The sequence below is a fragment of the Mesocricetus auratus genome, unplaced genomic scaffold, assembly GCF_017639785.1.
Source record: "Mesocricetus auratus isolate SY011 unplaced genomic scaffold, BCM_Maur_2.0 Super-Scaffold_100025, whole genome shotgun sequence".
In the NCBI taxonomy this organism is placed as follows: domain Eukaryota; kingdom Metazoa; phylum Chordata; class Mammalia; order Rodentia; family Cricetidae; genus Mesocricetus; species Mesocricetus auratus.
The window spans coordinates 13,194,429-13,214,152 of NW_024429206.1; the positions used below are offsets into that span (position 1 = coordinate 13,194,429).

A 19,724-nucleotide genomic window follows, 5' to 3' on the forward strand; every position below is an offset into this window, starting at 1 on the left:
GATGTTCATGGACTCTCCCTCTGAAACTGCAAGGGATCCCTCTGCGAAATACTTTCCTTCATAAGTTGCCTTGGTCACAGGTGTCTGCTCGCACAGAGCAGTAACTAAGACACTTCCTTAGCATCCAGCTTGCAGGCACCCCCCCCCCGCACCCCCAGAATTTAATAACCAGCTCTCAGGAGCCTGGGTGAACCACCATCCTTGCATCACCACGAGTTTTGTCCCCTAAAACCCCAGGGGAACTTCCGGAAAGACAATGCATCCAGTAACAGTGGGACAGAAGGGGCTCTCCAAATCAGTCATAAAGAAATTTTGTTTTCATACAGGGGGCTTTCTCACCCTGTGACATCGAAGCGTCTGAGGTGGTCTTCAGAACCCCGCCATTGCCGGGCGTTGGTGGCGCATGCCTTTAATCCCAGCACTCGGGACGCAGAGGCAGGCGGATCTCTGTGAGTTCGAGACCAGCCTGGACTACCAAGTGAGTTCCAGGACAGCCTCCAAAGCCACAGAGAAACCCTGTCTCGAAAAACAAACAAAAAGGATGGCTTCTAGTGAACAGTGTGACACTGCCACCCCGTGGAAAAGCCCTGGCTAGCTATGCAGAGGAGTCCCTCAGGCTCCGTAACAGCTGCCTATAGCCTACAGCGCCCCCTGCTGGTCCAGCTCCTGGTTGGCTGGACACAGGGTGTGGTGGCCCAAAACCTATTGGGCTTGAAAACAAAATCATTTCCTTCCTTCAGCCTCTCTAGATGACAAATTAAAATGCCCAAGTGAGAAGACCTGATCTCTTTTTTTAAACTGATTGACTTTATATGTGAGTGTTTAGTCTGCATGTGTCTCTATGCATGACATATGTGACTGGTGCCCTCGGAGGGTAAAAGAGGCCGTCGGATCCCCTGAGTCATGAGCCCCACGTGGGTGTAACGAACTGACGCGTGTTCTTGACTGCCGAGCCATCGCTCTGAGTCCAGGCTCTCTGCAAAGCTGTGTGGTGTCGGTAGGAGAGGCACATGGGGAACTGAGGGCCCCCTCACCTATAGGCAACCGGTTTTCAGTTTGGTAGAGAAATAACAGCTGCTGCCTTCAATGCGCTGTGCTCAAGCATCGGGCTGCCCTATGAAAAATGCAAACAGGGAAAGCAAGGTTGTTCACTCACACTTGGCTACAAAGCTACCTTGAAGCAGATGACAGACAAAGGCAAAACATCTCAGAAACAACAGAGCATCTCAAAAGCAACACAGGAGACTGTCTTCACGGCTCAAGTGTGAGAGAGATTTGTGGCAGAGAACACAGACCTCAACTTGTAAAAGAAAAGAATCCCAGGCTGGAGAGATGACGCAGAGGTTAAGAGCGCCGTCAGCCCTTCCAGAGGTCCTGAGTTCAATTCCCAGCTCACAACCGTAATGAGATCTAGTGCCCTCTTCGGGGGTGCAGAAGTATATGCAGACAGAACACTGTGTGTGAGTATGTGTGTGTGTGTGTACATGCATGTGTGTAAGTGTGCATGCCATAGCACCTGTGTGGAGGTCAAAGGTCAGTTTATGGCAGTTGCCTGTCTTTTGCTATGTGGGTTCTGGGAATTGAGCCTACTGCATCACCAGCCCGACAGAGGGCTCAAGTCCAGCCAACCCCAGCAGTGCCTGAGTTCTGTCCTTCTCTCCCACACAGTTCCTCTCAGTTTCTTCCCTTTGTCCCTCCTTCAGTCCCTGCTAAACTTGCAGGGGATGGTAAGCAAGCCTGTGGAAGCCCGCCTCCCCTCAGAGACACTGGCTACCGCATGGGGAGCTCCAAGCATCTTTGTTTATACAAACAACTATGTGACTGTCCAGCCACAAGGGAAGGAATAGATAACTCACAGGGCATCTGCTGAATGGGGATGAAGAGCAGGGCTGCCCAAGTGGCCGCAGAGGGAACAGTCTGGAAGATCTATTGTCACATGAGAAAACACCATTTAAATGACCCCCCCCAACCCCCAACCCCCAACTCCTTCAGATCACGACCTCAATTGCTCTGGTTCCATAGCCCAAACTACCCTCTGACTTAAGACCATCCTCCTGCCTCAGCCTCCTGAGTGCTGGGATTGCAGTGTACCACCACACCAGGTTATGTCCTCAGTGTTCTGACAGTATTCCGTTTGACTGAGGGGAACCTGGGACCCCTCACATGGTAAACATGGCCAGGACTGGGCTGACCTGGGCCGGGCCATCTTGAAGCTGCCGGCACAGAGTGCGCAAGACAGCTCTGGCAAGCAGGCCTCTTTTGTTTATTTCACCTACTTCTCGTCTTTTGTTTTTAGAGAAATATTTTCTTTTTTGTTTTTGTTTTTCGAGAGAGGGTTTCTTTCTCTGTATAGCCCTGGCTGTCCTGGAACTCCCTCTGTAGACCAGGCTGGCCTCAGACTCACAGAGATCCGCCTGACTTTGCCTCATGAGTGCTGGGATTAAAGGTGTGCGCCACCACTGTCCAGGTGTGTTGGGTTTTTATAACAAGATAAAATACTGGGGCTGGAGAGATGGCTCAGAGGTTAAGAGCACTGGCTGCTCTTCCAAGGTCCTGAGTTCAATTTCCATCAACCACATGGTGGCTCACAACCGTCTGTAATGAGAGTTGGTATAAACATGCCAGAACACTGTATACATAATAAACAAATCTTTTTTTAAAAGATAAAATACTATCTTTTTGAGGAAAATTAATATAGAAAGCTATGGGTGCCCAGTATAGAAAAAAAAACGTCAGTACCATGGATGCATGATCCCAGCATTCAGGTGGCTGAGGCAGGAGGGTTGTGAGTTCAAAGCCAGCCTTAGCAACATAGGGAGGCTATATCTAAAAAAAAAAGAAAAAAAGAAAAAATTAAAAGTAAGGGAACTGGAGAGATGCTTCAACAGTTAAGAGCACTGACTGCAAGCCGGGCATTGGTGGCGCACGCCTTTAATCCCAGCACTGGGGAGGCAGAGGCAGGCGGATCTCTGTGTGTTCGAGGCCAGCCTGGTCTATAAAAGCTAGTTCCAGGACAGCCTCCAAAGTCACAGAGAAACCCTGTCTCGAAAAACAAAAAAACAAAACAAAAAAAAAAGAGCACTGACTGCTCTTCCAGAGGACCCAGGTTCAATTCCCAGCACCCATATGGTGGCTCACAACCATCAATCACTGTAGTCTGATTCCCTCTTCTGGTGTGCAAATGTACATATGAACAAAACATCCACATACATAAAGCACGTAAATTAGTCTTTTTAAAAAGTAAAAACAAATAAACCATGTCCTGGGGATTCCTGGAAGCCTCAAAGACAAACTGTAGTGACACCAGGCCTCTCGGCTTTGATAGTGAGTGAACTTCCTGCTAGCATTTACATCCCAGGAGATTGGAAGAGGGAGTGTAGCATCTGCAAGGCCCTGGCTTCCATCCCCAGGACCCAAAACAACAACCAAAACACAAGAAAGCAACAGACAGCAAATAAAAAGGCCCTATATCGAGGGCGGTAGAGGCACGCGCCTTTAATCCCAGCACTCGGGAGGCAGAGGCAGGCGGATCTCTGTGAGTTTGAGACCAGCCTGGTCTACAGAGAGAGTTCCAGGACACCCTCCAAAGCCACAGGGAAACCCTGTCTCAAAACAAACAAACAAACAAAAAAACAACAAAAAAAGGCCCCATGCCACTGGGATGCGGGACACTCCCTAAGAGCTGTGTGACAGCCACAGGGTGAATCCTCCAAGTCCCCAGGAAAGGACAGCTCAGCACTGATTGACATGGAATGACTGTCTTACCAGGTTGCTGACGAAGAAACTGTTACAGATTTTTTTAAATGGTTACACAGGATACTACACTGGTTTTGTAAAAAAGGAAGAAAGAGAGGAATGCCTCTCTGTGTAAAACAAGAAAGGAAGGAGGGAAGGAGAAAGTGAAAGGAGGAGAGAAAAAAGGGGCAGAGAAGGGAGAGTGGGTGGATGGATGGATGGGTGGATGGATGGATGGATGGGTGGGTGGATGGATGGATGGGTGGGTGGATGGATGGATGGATGGATGGGTGGGTGGGTGGATGGATGGATGGTTTTCCTTGTGGAGACTCAGATCCATTCTCCCATCCCAGGCTGTGGGGACAAACCGATACAAATGGACATCCCTCCCCATTTCAGCCCCACGGCAGAGCAAAGCATGGTGCAGTGCCTCCCCTGCCGGCCGTCTGTGGAACTGCCTCTTGACATGGCCAGGACTGGGAGCCTGCAAAATCTTCCCGGGTTGGCAGAGGCAAAGCCTGTTGTCTGCAGTGCCTGGGTCGGGGCTGTGGATGCAACTTTTCCGGAGGTAGACCTTGCCTTGAGAAACATCGACTGGCATTCAAGTCCAGATCCCCAGCGATCTTTCTGGAAATTCTCCGGCTTCCCGTAAGTCCTTCAAGCTTACATGTAAGTATGTTCTAGTTTGCTTTCTGTTGCTATGATAAACACGGTGACCAAAAGGTAACATGGGGAGACAAGGACGTATTGTGCCTTACGGGTTACAGTCGGTTGTTGCTGGAAGCCACGCCAGCCAGGAGCTTGAAGCTCCGGCCATGAAGGAAGCTGCGCGGAGGAAGCTGCTACCCATGAGCTATCTGCTTTCTTATATACCCCAGAACCACCTGCTCCCGGATGGCACCGCCCACAATGGGCTGCCCCGCCCACAATGGGATGCCCCCGCCCACAATGGGATGCCCCGCCCACAATTGGATGCCCCTCCCCCATCAATCAGCAATCAAGAAAATAACCTCACAGACGTGCCCACAGGCGAGTCCGATGGGCTATAATTCTTCAAGCGTGTGCCTCTTCCCATGTGTCAAGTTGACAAGCAAGACTGCCCTCCATACAGGTCTACAAAACCAGAATTTCAAGCCCAGTTTTTACCAACTTCTTTTTGCTTAATGATGGATACAAAAATATTCCTAAAACTAGCCAGGTGGTGGTGGCTCACACCTTTAATCCCAGCACTCGGGAGGCAGAGACAGGCGGATCTCTGTGAGTTCGAGGCCAGGCTGGACCGACAGCCTCCAAAACAATATAGAGAAACCCTGTCTCATAAAAACCAAAAAAAAAAAAAAAAAGATAAATCCCTAAAACGGAAGCTTCTAGAAGAGCCACTTGTTCTTGCCTGCCTTGTATGGCACCCCAAACTTGAACTTGGCTTCCCGCCTGGCCTTGTGTATCAGACCTGGGTCTCCAATGGCATCCTTATTGACAGCAGTTTCATCCAAGGGGGTGTCCACAGAGCACCCTGTGGGCATGAGGTGATGACTTTTGCCAAGGTCCCTCATGGCTGTGTGTCATCCAGGAGATGGGGAGAGGTGACTGTGGCCCACAGGAGACCTGGAGGACTTCTAGGAGTTGAGTGCGTTTTGGTGGAAGCGTAGAGCTGACGCTATGGACATGGTGACATGGGCACAGAGAGGGGAGCCTTCCACTTAAGAGTTAGCATTGGGTCCCAGCTGTCACCCAATATGGCATAGCCAACCCCAGGACCAGGCTTTTGACTTTGGTGACACCCACAGAGCCACCTCATGCTCGCCACCACCCTAGTCACTCATTTCTGTCTCTGAGGGGATGGCTGGCAGCATCTGGGGACATTTTGGCTGTGGCCATGTGGCAAAGGGAATCTGCTCCTGGAAGCAGCTGAGTGGAGGCCACAAAAGTGGCCCCTCATCCCGTCAGCGCCAGGTGACACTGTCCCTGCGAGTCCGCAGAGCCGAGGCCACCAGCCTGTGTTCCCGGGCGGGGAGGCACACGGAGCGTTGGCTGAAGACATGCTGAAAGGCCCTTCACCCCATGACCTCAGGTCGCATGACTGAGGAGCGGAGCACAGCCTTTATATAGATCAGAGGACTCGGAAACCGCCGCTGTCCTGGCTCCAAGTTCCTCAGGGAAGGGGCTGCGGGCAGATCAGGCCACAGCTGTCACTGGCATCTGGGTCTCGCACAGAGGACAATGCCCTGGAATGCCAGGCATGCCACGACAGCTGCCCGAGGGCATCTGAAGGGCACTGGGAGAAGAGACTCTCCTGAGATCTTGTCCCCAGCCAGCCAGTCTGCCCGGGCTGAAAACATGATCGGAGAAAAAGCCACCAATAGTGGCCCCCAGTGGGACCTCTGCTCCCGAGAGGGGGACAGTGGGGACAACTGGATCCCAGGTCAAAGGGAAGTGCACAGAGAGAAACCCCAGCAACCGGGGCCAAATCCAGCGCTGCCCAAGGCAGAGGCTCTGACTGTGAGGTCCTCAGTTTTTTCATCTGAGAAATGGACCTGATATAGACATCTGCCTTATGGTGTGGTTTGGACCGGGAGAAATCTGGGCAGTGTCTGGCATTCCGGGGGAGGTGGGGCAAGCTGGTGATAGGCACTTGTTGTCACTGGGACCTCAGTGCAGGAAGGTCACCGTGCAGAGGCCGGGAATGCTACAGTGTGAAGTCCTCGCCCAGTCCTGAGGACCCAGCAAAAGCCATACCACCTTCTCCAGAGCCTAGGGTATGTCCATTTGAACTCAGCTGGTTTGGAGCATCTGCCTCAAGACTGGAGGGTCTGTGGCCTGGAGTGGGGGGAGGAGCCAGGAAGGCAGAGGACAATAATCTCAATTTCTCTCTATCCTAACCCCACTCAGCCCATGTGAGTACCGTAAGCTGTTGCCCCACCATCGTTTAATAGCAGCAGCGTTGTAATATTAGAGCTATTTATTCATTCATAGAGTGAAGATGCCAAGGTCTGGTCTGGTGAAGTCATCTGGCCAGGGTCCCCCAGGAAAGCTGACCTGGAACCCCATCCTTCAATGGTTGAAGCACTCTAGTAGTTCAAAGTCAGGCTGAGGAGGGGAGGGTGGTCCAGAGGGGTCATCCGAGTGGGGCACAGGAATAGGGGTGTGTGAAGGGTGGGGGTAGGGTGGTGAGAGAGAGGAGGCCCCAGAGTATTGGGAGCTACTGCAAGATCCGGGGCAGGATTAGAAGGAACTGCATTTACAGACAGAATAGGGCGAAACAGAAAAAAACCTTTTGTCAAGGGTTGAATCAAGATGGTGGGGGCTTTGGGTCTGGAAATCCAGGGAATGCGAGAGTTAGAAATGAAAAGAGTGGGGGGGGCAAAGAGGTGCAAGAAAGATTTCCGTGTCCACCCAGTGTCCACCCAGTGTTGCGTGTAAGAGCTGAGCTGACTGAACATGGATGTGTCCAGGAGCATTCTAGAAGGTGGTTCTGTGTGTCCGTCTTCTGGGGGTAACTGGAGCATAGAGCTGCACTCTGTGCCCAGTGGCCCCCCAGGAGGGGGCTAGTCTACACCCCTCCCCACGCCCACCCCAGTCCCTCCATCCCCACTCCCCCTACCCCAACATCCCCCACCCCCCACCCCTACCTGGAGAGGCTGCTTCCCCAGGGGCTGCTGTCACCAACACCTTCTGAGTCATGACAGAAGGAGATAAGCTATCCTTGGTGACAGCAGCCATCAGCCACAGCTCTAGGCTGGCAGGACCTTCTTTCTACGAAGACTGGGACTCCATCACCTCCTTAAAGGGCCCAGCACCCAAAGCAGGTTGGCCGTGGTGAGGCCACTTCCCAAAGAGACCAGAGAGCCATGCTAGGTGCCTCCCCTCCCCTGGCTCTGCCTTTCATCTGAAGAGGTCAGTGCTCACTCTCCTGCTGCTCACCCTGGGCTCCTGGGCGCTGCTGAGAAGCCATGTCGTCAAGGGACAGGGGCCTCGCTGCTGACAGCCGAGCAACACAGCCTGGACTCCATTCTGGCAGCTAGCGTGGGATAGGCACCTGCAGAGAAGATTGGTGGTCCAGGCCTGTGATTCCAACACTCAGGAGGCTGTGGCAGGAGGGTCACAAGTTCGAGGCCAGTCTGGAATACATAGTGAGAATCTGTCTCACGCAGACAGATAAAAGGCCTAAGACACCCCTGCACCCCCAGGCCAAATCGTTCAATTTCACAGGAATCCCGTTTCAGCCTCTGTTTTCCTTCTAAAGATTGGTTTTAGTCTTTTTAATTATGCGTGTGTATGCCTGTGTGTGGTTATGCCCATGTGAGTGCATCCCTCTGGGAGACCAGACTGGGGCAACTAATTCCTGTCGCTACAGTTACATCTGTGGGTGCTGGGGATCAAACTCAGTTCCTCCGGAGGAGCACTCTTCTTACTCCCCACGCCTCTCTCCAGCCCTTATTGTCTTGTTTATTTTTGACAGAGCTGTGAGCTCCAGCTCCAATCTTCCCTTACTGTTCCCACCCTGCTGCCCTGGCTTCACACGCACGCACGCACGCACGCAGGCAGGCAGGCATCTGACTCCAGTGCCTCCTTCATTCAGAAATGAACTGTTACACACGCATCTGACTCCAGTGCCTCCTTCATTCAGAAATGAAACTGTTGCTTTCACAGGCCCCCAGCAGCGGTGAGCTCCACGCAGGACCCGGGGCCAGAAGAACAAGTACCCTCCTTCCGTGGCTATCTTCAAGAGCACTGTGAGCCCAGGTGGAGGTACCAAGTCCCAGTTCAGATAGAGGCCTTGATGGCGGGTCTCCGTAGTGCCCACAGCCTATGGGAAAAGGACCCTCCGCTTCCAAGCTTGCCCCCCACCATCAGGCCAATCCCCAGGCCTGGTAGGAAAGTTAGCAGGCTCTTCACCTCAGCAGGAGTCCCCAGGTCAACACTCACAAAATAACCACACCCACAAAAATAATCTGCTTTTGGCCCCCTGACAACTCCAACAGGGTAATGTCATTATCGTGCCCACTCTACAGATGAGCACATTGAGGCTAAGAGAGGCCAAAAAAAAAAAAAAACCTACCTGATGTCACACAGCTGCTCAGTACCCAAGCAAGGAAAATCAAAGGTGAATATTCCCCTGGTGTCAGTCAGGCACACTTGGGTCTGTGAGCCAAAGTCCTCTGTCTTCACCTCCCTAGAAGCCCAGACATTCCCAAGTGGGCTGAGCTGCTTCGCCAGGCCGCGTCTTTCTGCCAGGGACTATGTCAGGAGTCTCCGTGATTCCTCGAACTGCAGAATCTGGTGTGTTTTGCACTTGCTTGGAGCTGTGACCTCTCTGCACAGTCACAGGATGGCACACGCTGATGTCCCCACAACCAGAACTACCATGAGTCACTTCTGTTCATCCTTTTGTGCCAAAGAAACAGTTTTTGTTGTTGTTGTTTTCAAGACAGGGTTTCCTTGTGTAGCCCTGGTTGTCCTGGAACTCACTCTGTAGACCAGGCTGGCCTTGAACTCACAGAGATCCGCCTGCCTCTGCCTCCCCAGTGCTGAGATTAAAGGTGTGCACCACCAACGCCCAGCTCAAAACTGTCACCCACTTCTCCACCTTTAGTGCAGAGGCAAAGACTTGTCTTCATCTGGTCACTTCTGAGTTTTATGTGAATTTCCCTGAGGTTTGGTATTGGAGGTTTATTTGGTTTGTTTCCTTGCTTGCTTAGAGGAATAAATCAATACTTAGGTTTTTAAAAGCAAAGGCATTTAATGGGTCAACTCAGCATCCTCTGCTACATAATCATAGCCTGGGCTACGTGAGATATGATCTAAACAAACAAACACACATAAAAAAACCGAGAAAATAAAAGGTATTCCTTCCTACTGTGTTATACTGTCAATAGTTGGGCACATATCCCAGAGATTCTCAAAGTTCACCTCCACTGAGCGCTGAGTTAATTATCGGTGTTACTGTAACACAGCACCAGAGGCTGGATTGTTTGCAAACACGAGCAATGTTATTGCTCCAAAGGCTGGAGGCTGCTGAGGGCAGAGGGTCTTACCAGTCTCTAGTCCTCTTACTAAATCACTAATCCCACCTGGGGGCCGTCCTTGTAACCCCATCTAACCTCAGTCACCTCCCACAGACCCGCCCCCAGCACTACCAAATGTGGCCTTGAGGATTAAATTCCCAACCCAGGAGCTTCAGGGAGAAACATCTAAACCCCAGTGTCCCCTGACTCCAGGTGTACACCAGATCCTGCACACAGTAGGGCTCCAACAAACACTTAAGTCCTTAAAATCGGGGTAAAATCATATTTGTGTTTATAAATGACCTATATTTTCTTCTCATCTCTTAAAACTGTCAATGGGTTATTGTGTGTGTGCGCGTGTGTGTATGTGTGTGTGCACACGCACCTGCAATGTGCACATGTGTACAAGCGTGTGCATGCTCACTCGCAAATGGGTTCAGGTACCCGTGTGTTGCAGGTGCATGTGCAGGGGGGCAGGGTGACTGTGGCCTGGGTAGGCTGGCTGTAGTTTCTCCTACACCTGTGTGTGCCTGCAGAGGCCGGAAGTCAACCTTGGAGGTCATTTCTCGGAGGCCATCCATCTTTTTTTTTTGAGACAGGCTCTCTCACTGAGGCCTGGGACTCACTATTTTAGGTTACACTTGATGGCCGGTGAGCCAGAGAAATCTGTCCCCACCTCCCCTGTGATGGGCACTTAGGCCCATACCACCGGTGCCTGGCTTCTGTGTGGGTTCCTGGGGTAGACTTGGGGAGCTCATGCTGAGCCCCCTCCCCACCCCGAATGGATATAGATAGACACCATTCAGTAGTATTGACCTTGGATTCTTTTGGGGGGCAGGACATATTTCCTTTTGTTCTTTGGTGTGTATTTTTCCATGCATCTAAACACACTTAAGATGAGTTGTTGCGACTGCCTGTGTGGGACGCTGAACGGCCAGAAGACAGCGGCCTCACTGATGGATGTGAGCCAGGAATGCTGGCAGCTGCCAGGAGCTGGGTAAGGAAGGGACTGTCGCCCACATCCACAGCGGGACACAGCCCTCTGCCCGATTTCTATTTCTGACCGCCAACCCTGCCAGGTAGTGAGCTTGGCTGCTGGGTTTACCGTTGTATTTTTGTGCCGGCGGTGAGAAAGCCACACGCTGGCTTTGTTCTCAATTGTTCTGGAGGCGCTGACAGTTCCACCTGGGAGCTCCCGGTTCTCTGTGCTCAGTGGGTCTCAGAAACGAGGCTTGCAGAAATCTCACGAGCTGTTAGAGCGTGGAGCCACAGGGTGGGTGTCGCCTGAGAGCCTAGGGACAGGGCGGCGTCAGCCCTGTGCACCTCCACCATGAGCTTCAAGGAGGGAGCCCTTCGTGGACCCAACCCGGGTCTCCCCAGCAGCCCCCCTCAAGGACGTGACCTCTGACTCGGCGTTCTGAACCCTTGTGTCTCCAGCCCACGTGGTTCTGTGCCCTAGCTGGGCTACCATGATCCCAGAATCCTCTGGTCTCCTTTGCTGAGTCCAACAGCCCCAGGGGCAGTTAGCACATCCATGTTTACCAGAAGAAACAAGCTCTGGAGGTCCATGGAGGCTGAGGTCCTGAACCCTCAGGCCAGGCTCTTTCACCAGATAACCAAAAGGTTTCTCACACAGCAGCATAAGCCTGCCCCTCAGACAGCTCAGTGGAAAAGAGGCTCACGGGGACAGGACGCCCAGGTTCATGGTAACCCCATGAACCCCTTCACCCTCATACAGCCATTGTGGGGCACCTCCCTTCTCAGTCACTGCGTCCCCTGGCCGGTCACGTGCGCTTCCGCAGGATCTCCAGAAGCCAGGGGAATGGGGTTTTGTTCAATTGGTTGTGTTTTGAGTTGTTGACATGTAGCCCAGGCTGGCCTTGAACTTGAACTCACTGTGTAGCCAAGGATGACATGGACTCCTGATCCTCCTGCCTCAAGTCCTGGGTACTGGGATAACAGGTGTCACTTCCCTTCCCTACCTTCCTGCCCCTCCCCACTTCCTTCCTTTTTCTCTCCTTTCGTCTGTATGAGGGCATCAGGTCCCCTGGAACTGGGGTTACAGCCAGGCGTGAGCTGCCTTGTGGGTGCTGGGAACCAGGTCCTCTGGGAGCAGCCAGGGCTGGTAACTGCTGAGCCGTCTCTCCAGTGGCCCCTTCTTTTGATAGGATTATGCGACCACACGTTTGTGCCCCACAGATGGAGACCATCTTGACCTCGGAAGGAAATGACTAACAGTCACCTCCCGAAGGCTTCCCGGATCCCACATTTGTGGTCCCAGCACTCAAGAGGAGGCGGCAGAAGGATCGTAGCTCCAAAGTGAACCTCGGCGATGTAGTGAGTCCAAGGCCAGCCTGAGCGGAGGAAATGGAAGAGCAAGCCCTGTATTTTCCTTTTTGTAGTCCTTGAGTTTAAGGCTACCCTCAGCTACATATCAAGTCCAAGGCCAGCCTGGGTTACACGAGGCCATGTCTCAAAGAGAAAAGGAGTCGGTGCGGTGACACTCTGGTCCTCCCAGAACTGCCCCCAGCAGCCGGCCTGCCTCTCTGAACTCACGTTTTTCACGGCTGTCCGTCTCACTGCCTGCTCAGAAGCGTGAACACGGCGGGGGCCGGGTGGGGACACAAAGCAGAGGAGGAGGAGGGCGGGTCACCTGGGCAAAGATGGTGTGCACCAGAGGCTGCCCAAGGTGCGCAGGCGCGAAGGCCCTGCGGTGCCAGGGAGCCTAGATATGGCCGAATGCTCACACCTCCTCCTGGGCTCCTTTTCCCGTTAGACAATGACAGGCGTGGCAGAGAGCGAGCGGGCAGCATCCCTCCCCAGGCCAGGCCCCAGCCTCTGTCTCTTTAACCTTGAAGGCATTTTTGGGTCTCACGTGTCAACCCAGGCGGTGACCGCCAGTGAAGAGACTTACTTCAGAAGAACGGCATGGGGTAGGGGGGGCTTAGGTGGCCTCTGCCTCACCTACAACTGCCAAAAGTGGTCATTGGGTTATTTTTATCGCCAGGGAAGGGGTATTTATTGTTCCACTGCAGACGCGGGCCAGCAGGTTCCTTGAATTCTCCAGAGGAAGCAGCCAGCTACAGACACCATGGTGAGTGACCAGTGGTCCCTTGAGGGAAGATGCAGGATGGGAAACCAAGAGGCAGCCCCCATAAGCCAGGACCCCGTTGGAGTAGGAGGAAGGCGCTCTCGAGACCCCAGCCCTGAATGGGCGAGCACCTTGAATCAGCCACGCAGAGGGCCCCCAATCAGTGTCCCCAAGACAAAGAGCAGCTCCTCGGGGGACTTGCAAAAATCGAATAAATGAGGGTTTGGGGGTTTTTTTGTTGTTTTTTTTTTTGTTTTGTTTTGCCGGGGGATGGTGGCACAAACCTTTAATGCCAGCACTCGTGAGGCAGAGGCAGGTGGATCTCTATGAGTTCGAAACCAGCCTGGTCTACAGGGCAAGTTCCAGGGCAGCCTCCAAAGCTACAGAGAAACCCTGTCTCAAAAAACCAAAACCAAAAAAAAAAAAGGAGTTTGGTTTGGTTTTTGGGTTTGGGGTGGTTTTATATTTTATTTGCTTTTTTTTCCCCACCTGCTGCTTCGTGGCCTCTCAGGAAATCAATAACTCCCAGAGTTAGCCAAAGAGGAGGCTTTTAAGGATCAAATTTATTTTCCCCCCATTCTGGCAGCCAGGAAAAGTGTTTTTTTCTGGTTCTGTCCTTTGAACTTGCAAATGCTGAATGCTTGTCCCCTGTAGTGTTGGGTAGGTGTTTGCCTCCCAGCACAGGGAGTCCCCAACTGCTAGTCAGAGAGAGACAGCGGCTAGGGGCACAGACTGCATGAGTGTCTGCGGCTGTGTGACCTGGTCTCTGAGCCTCCAGTACTTCTGTCTCCTTGGTGGAGCAGAGGCAAGAATTAGTGTTTGCATGCTTTTAGGTGTCTGGGCAAAGGAGACCCACTCACCAGGTGACAGAGCCTGGCCCAGGGCTCAGCTGTGTCTAATGGCCGCCCCTCCCCCAAACTCAGGCACCAAAGAAAGCCAAGAAGAGGGTGGAGGGTGGAAGTTCCAACGTGTTCTCCATGTTCGAGCAGACCCAGATCCAGGAGTTCAAGGAGGTAGGTGTGGCGGCAGCCCCCCTCCCCACAAAGGAGGACACCCGACCCAGGAAATGACCCGCGCGCCCGCATGTCCAAGCTCATCCAGACTGTATCGAATCCCCCAAACAAATGCTTGGTCTTACTAACGTCTGTAGATTATCAAAAAGAGCGCCCCCTGGCGGACGTGCAGGGAAGTATCCAGAAAAGCACAGAACAGAGTAGGTGCTGAGGCGGCACTGGCAGTCTCTGCTCAGGGTTGATCCCCACCACCAGCACTTTGGTCACCTGTGCCTGAGATCCTCAGTCGCTCCTGTGGGCGCTGGGGGCGGGGGGCGGGAGGGGGGAGTGGCAGAAAGATGAGCGACAGAGAGAAGAGAGATGCAGAAGGATGACGGAAGGGCCACGCCCAGCTACTGGTCCCTGTGGTCCTTCCCCATCCTCCTCCCCGCCTGGGTTCCTGGTGCTGGGCGGCATGGCCATCCACCCGTGTCCATCGTTGCTCCGTGTCCCTGCGCATTAACCGTGGAGAACTTCTTTCCAGGCGCCAAAGGGGGAAGGGCAGGGCTGCCCTCGACAGCGGGGCTGGGCCTTGCTGCAGGCGCCGCTGGTCCTAACTAGAGGGGTAAAAGTGAAGCCACTGGCCACGGCCAAGGAGGACAGGCTCAGAGTTGGGGGTGGGCTTGGGGAGGCGCTGGGGTCACAGGAGCACTTCCAGACGGGTTCTAAGGTGGTGCCTCTGCCCCTGCTAACTCAGAGGGCAGGGACACCGCCTCCTGTGGCTCACCTGAGTTACTCCTCACCGGTCACCACGGCGGAACCTCGGGATACCTCTGTCGCCTCACAAAAGGGTGGCCCACGCTCCATCTTGGTGGACTTGCTCCCTGTGTGAAAATCCTGCCTTCAGGGTCCATCCTGGCTGTGACAAGGATTGAAGCATTTCAGGGCTAAAGCGTATTCCAACATGTGAGCCTCATTTGGTGTCTCATTTCCTCTCTTGAAGGACGTTAGGGTTTGCCTGGGGCTCTCATGTTGGAATGTTCTGAACAGGGTTTGTGTTGGTTTTCGAGACGAGGTTTCTCTCTGTAGGCCTGGCTGTTCTGGAACTCTCTCTGTAGACCAGACTGCCCTCAAACTCACAGAGATCCACCTGCCTCCACCTCATGGGCGCTGGGATTAAAGGTGTGCGCCACCACAACCCAGCTTCTGGGCAAGGTTTTATGGGGACATATTTTTGATTCTCTGGGCTGGGGGCCTAACGGGAGACTGTGTGATTAAATCAACTCAGACAGTTTCCAGTCCCCACTCTGTCACGGTCCCTGGGGTTCCAGAAGCCCCTCCTCTGGCCTCAGCTGAGCTGTCCCCGTCCCACAGGCCTTCACAATCATGGACCAGAACAGAGACGGCTTCATTGACAAGAATGACCTGAGGGACACATTTGCTGCCCTAGGTATGTGGCATGAACTCTGCGCAAGGCTCCTTCCCAAACCGGGGCAGGTGGAGGAGGACAGGGAGAACAGCGTCAGAAGAAGCCCAGAGCCCATCTGTCCTCTTCCAAAGTATCAGCTGTCACTGGCCTTTAGGAGCAACTCCAGTGGCCTTTACATGCTTCTCCTTTCCACTTAACCCGGGACGTGTGTGTGTGTGTGTGTGTGTGTGTGTGTGTGTGTGTGTGTGGTGGGGGATTTTATAACACATTCCTGCCTCACAATAGAACATCCAAACTACTCAGAAAAGAATAAAGGAGAAAACAGAATTACCCAAAAGGCTATGCTCTAGTGAACGCTTCAGCCTCAAACATTGAAATCCTTCCAGATGTCTGCCTTTCAAGTTATTGGGGTCATCTGGTTTGGGATTTTGGCTTATCTAACATCACAGTAGTGTGAACCCGCCTTCCGGTACCACCTGCTCCCATCCTGAGAACTCGGGTCTCTGAGAGCAGCCCTGTGGGCTGAGCAACTCACCTTGCGGCTGCCAGCCTCTGATTTTAAAAACGGTCTTAAGAAGGGAGCAGCTTTGTCTGGTTAGCCCAAAGGCAGTGTTCTGAGGCAGGAGAGAGCAGGCATGATGCCCACAGCTGTGGGCTGCGGCAGCCTGACCAAGCGTTCCCTCAGTGACTGGGGACATAGCCCTCTGCTGGCGTCTCAGAAGGGCATCGCAACTTAAGGACTTTTCCTACGTTAAAGGTGTCAGGCTTGAAGACTTATTTTTTCATTTAATGAGCTCAGGTCTCATGTAGCCCAGGCTAGCCTCAACCTCACTATGTAGCCCAGGAGGACCTTGAAGTTCTGGTCCTCCCTAGTGCTTAGTTATAGGCATTCACCACTGCACCTGGTTTATGTGGTGCTGGGGGTGAGACCCAGGGCCTCCTGCATGCCAGGCAAATCCTGAATCCCCTGAACACCGTGTCCCCAGCCTTGACGACATTGTTTTAGCCAGTGCGTTCCACCCAGGTGCTGGGTGGCTGCTGGAGAACACTGCTGGTGAAATCTGTTCTAGGTCTGTCTGTCTGTCTGTCCGTCCCTCCCTCTCTCTCTCCCTCTCTCTCTCTCTCTCTGTCACACACACACACACTCTCTCTCTCTCTCTCACACACACACACACACACACGCACACTCTCCCTCTCTGTCTCTCTCTCTCTCACACACACACACACACACACACACACACACGCACACTCTCCCTCTCTGTCTCTCTCTCTCTCACACACACACACACACACACACACACACACACACGCACACGCACGCACGCTCGCACGCACATACCACTGTCCCCGACAGTTCCTAGAACGGCTTCCTAGAAGCTGGATCACCAAGGGCCGCAGCTGCCGCTCCCAGCTCTGAGTTCTGGTGTCTCCCCCTAGGACGAGTGAACGTGAAAAATGAAGAGATCGACGAGATGATCAAGGAAGCTCCAGGTCCAATCAACTTCACCGTGTTCCTCACCATGTTTGGGGAAAAGCTTAAAGGTGAGGTCCCGCTTGTGAGCCTGCGCGGGTGCGTGCGTGCGTGCATGTGTGTGTGCATGCAAATGAACATGTGTGAGCATGCGGGTGTAAGCGTGGGTTCACTCGGGGCATGACTTAAGCTCTGGAAGAGACAGCATGGGTGAAAGTGGGCAGCTCACAAGTGGACAAGGATCTACTGAAAATTAGTGTGGAAGGGCTGGAGAGACAGCTCAACGGTTAAGAGCACTGACTGCGCCCCCTGCTGGAGAGTGGGTGCAGTTCCAGCAGGGGCGCTGTTCCAGCAATGGGCTATTCCAAGTCCTCTACCTAGCCTTGGGCTGATCCACCCCAGGTACTGACACATTTCAGAGCACCTGAGAGGCCAGCTCTACTCTAACCCGCAGGTTAGACAGAAAGCCGAATTGCTTGAAGCTCCCTGCAGCCCACAAAGTCCGAGAGTCACAGTCGTGTGTTTGAAGCCTCTCTTGCATTTGACTTCCTGTTGACTCCTCAGCCTCCCCTTAAGGTCCTATTTTTATTGATGTGTATGTGTGCGTGCATAGCACATGCTCGAAACGCCCATGAAGGCCAGAAGGAGGGGACAGTGCTGGAGCTGGAGCTCCAAGTTGTGAGCTACCATGTGGGCGCTCAGGGCGGCAAGCCCTCTTGTTGAGCCAACTCCCCAGCCCTTCAAACCCACGTCTCCCTGAGGGAAGCGGTCTTGCCCCGGCTCCTCTGGCTCAGGGGTACCTGGGTTTGCTCCAGTCCCGACGGATGGGTGAGCCTACCTTCTCTTGCAGGGGCTGACCCCGAGGAGACCATTCTCAACGCATTCAAGGTGTTTGACCCTGAAGGCAAAGGGTCGCTGAAGGCTGACTAGTGAGTGGCTTCTGAGGGAGAGGGATTCTCATTTTCCACCCGCAACATAAATCACCAGCTCTTGCTCTCTCCTCTCCTACAGTGTCCGGGAGATGCTTACCACCCAAGCAGAGAGATTTTCCAAAGAGGAGGTACAGGGTCCCCAGTGTCCCAGCCTTCACAGCAGCTCTGTCTTGCTCTAGTGTGCATCACCTAAGAATGGCTTGCTCACGGGACGTTAGACTTTAACCTCACTGTGCCTCGGTCTCCCCATGTGTCCAAGAGGGATGAGAGCGCAATCCGCAGCCTCGAGGCTCGGTGGTGTTCACAATGCCATCACGGGGCCATGCGCAGTGTCTTTTGGTGGTTACAAGTTCAAGCTAGCAAGGCCTCACGACACGGACCTGCCATCTCGGCTACCAGAGAAGCGAAGGCAGGAGGATTGCAGGTTTAAGGCCTGTGCAGGCTACAGAGTTCAAAGCTAGCCTGGGCAACTTGGTCAGAGCTGTCACAAAATAAGAGGAACAAGGCAGGGGACTGTAGCTCAGAGGCAGAGCACTCACCTGGCGTGCAAGAAACCCTGGGTTCAGTCCCCAGCACTGCAAGATAGAGAAAAGCGGGGGGGGATCGGTGGCAACCATTCAAAAACACACGTGTGTGTGGCGGGGTGCCTTTTAAGAAGTTTCCACTGCACAGGCCTGGCCAGCCTGGAACTTACTACTTAAACCAGGTGACTTTAAATTCCCAGTCCTCCAGTCTCTGCCTCCCTGTGCTGGGATCACGAGCACCTACTCCATCCAATACTTTTTGCTTGTTTGTTTTGTTTTTTCAAGACAGGGTTTCTCTGTGGCTTTGGAGGCTGTCCTGGGACTAGACATCCAATACTTTTTATACAGGGAAACTGCATGTAAAACCCCTGATTTCCCTCCAAGAATGTGACCTCTCCGACCATGTGACCACAACTTGTCCTCTGCCTGCATTCAGCCACAGCCCTACCTCTCACACCCGAGCCTGACCTGCCAGGCCCCCTGTGTGGCTGGCTCTCCATTTTCCCCTATGGGGTGTCTAGGGGCCTTGGGGGTCACCCTGGGGAATAGAGACGGGGACGGTAATGACACAGGAGCATGTGGGCACAGACGCTGCCCCAGGACAGTAGCCTGGGCTGAGTGCCAGGGAGCTGGACCTTTGGGACTTCACAGTGCCCCTCCTGCCTCAGACCCGGTGACAGCTGTGGAGCAGGTCCTGGCCTTTGGGATGGGGTCCTTCCCGGGTCTTTCCTGGGGTCTCAGGCCCTTTCTACCCCTGCTACTCATTGTCTTTGCAACCTACCATTCTTGCTCTCAGATCGACCAGATGTTCGCGGCCTTTCCCCCAGATGTCACGGGCAATCTAGATTACAAGAATTTAGTCCACATCATCACCCACGGGGAGGAGAAGGACTGAGCCCTGAGCCCTGAGCCATAGTCTCCGGCGACCGACACCCTGCTATCCAGCCCGGCCCCTGCTGCCCCAGCCTGCAGGTGCTCACCATCCCAGGGTCATGCGCAAATAAACAGGAAGTCTTGGATCTAGTCATGGGGGCTGTTGGCTCATTGGTCCTACATAGCCAAACTCACAAAGTATTTGGGTTGTGTGAAGGCTGCAGGAATCTCATTTCGAAGAAGAAATGACTTTTGCCTGGTGCACACCTTTAATCCCAGCACTTGGGAGGAAGGGGCAGGTGAAGCTCTGAGTTTGGGGTCAGCCTGGTCTACGGATCAAGTTCCAGGATGGCCAGGGCTATACACAGAGAAACCCTGTCTCAAAAAAAGAAAGAAAGAAAGAAAGAAAGAAAGAAAGAAAGAAAGAAAGAAAGAAAGAAAGAAAGAAAGAAAGAAAGAAAAGAAAAGAAAAAGAGGTTCCAAAAGCTCAGAGATCCATGAGCTTCAGGAGCAGCTGCATCCAGGGGTAGCAGTGCCATCTGTCACTGTCTGCCCACGGTGGCCTTCCCTTAGCTCTGGGTGCTTTCTGGAGCCCAGCCCTTAAGGAGGCAAGAGTGGGAGGGGTCTTGGTACAGCGAAGCATGGGCGTGGTGGCGCACCTTTAGTCCCAGC

At 53.3% G+C, this 19,724-nt stretch overlaps 1 protein-coding gene and 1 long non-coding RNA gene across 5 annotated transcripts; one reads left to right on the forward strand and one right to left on the reverse strand.

Annotated features, from left to right (window-relative positions):
* Positions 1-812: 812 nt before the first annotated feature.
* Positions 813-12,475, reverse strand: LOC121134016. Its single transcript, XR_005871017.1, has 5 exons — positions 12,297-12,475; positions 10,846-11,032; positions 8,795-9,120; positions 7,657-7,771; positions 813-1,114 (listed from the first exon to the last, which is right to left on the reverse strand). It is a non-coding gene; the product is annotated as an uncharacterized LOC121134016 (long non-coding RNA).
* A 94-nt stretch (positions 12,476-12,569) lies between these two features.
* On the forward strand, positions 12,570-19,202 carry Myl2 (myosin light chain 2). Of its 4 annotated transcripts, XM_005080644.4 has the most exons (7): positions 12,572-12,834; positions 13,755-13,844; positions 15,198-15,273; positions 16,690-16,794; positions 17,574-17,652; positions 17,735-17,783; positions 18,976-19,202. In XM_005080644.4, the coding sequence occupies exons 1-7, from the start codon at positions 12,832-12,834 to the stop codon at positions 19,072-19,074; spliced, it is 501 nt and encodes a 166-aa protein (XP_005080701.2). In that variant the 5' UTR covers positions 12,572-12,831; the 3' UTR covers positions 19,075-19,202. The 4 variants fall into 4 exon arrangements, with proteins under 4 accessions (XP_040587510.1, XP_005080701.2, XP_040587511.1 ...); XM_040731576.1 differs by lacking the exon at positions 13,755-13,844 and having other exon boundaries at positions 12,570-12,834; XM_040731577.1 differs by lacking the exons at positions 12,572-12,834; positions 13,755-13,844 and adding an exon at positions 14,278-14,789.
* The last annotated feature ends 522 nt before the right edge of the window (positions 19,203-19,724 follow it).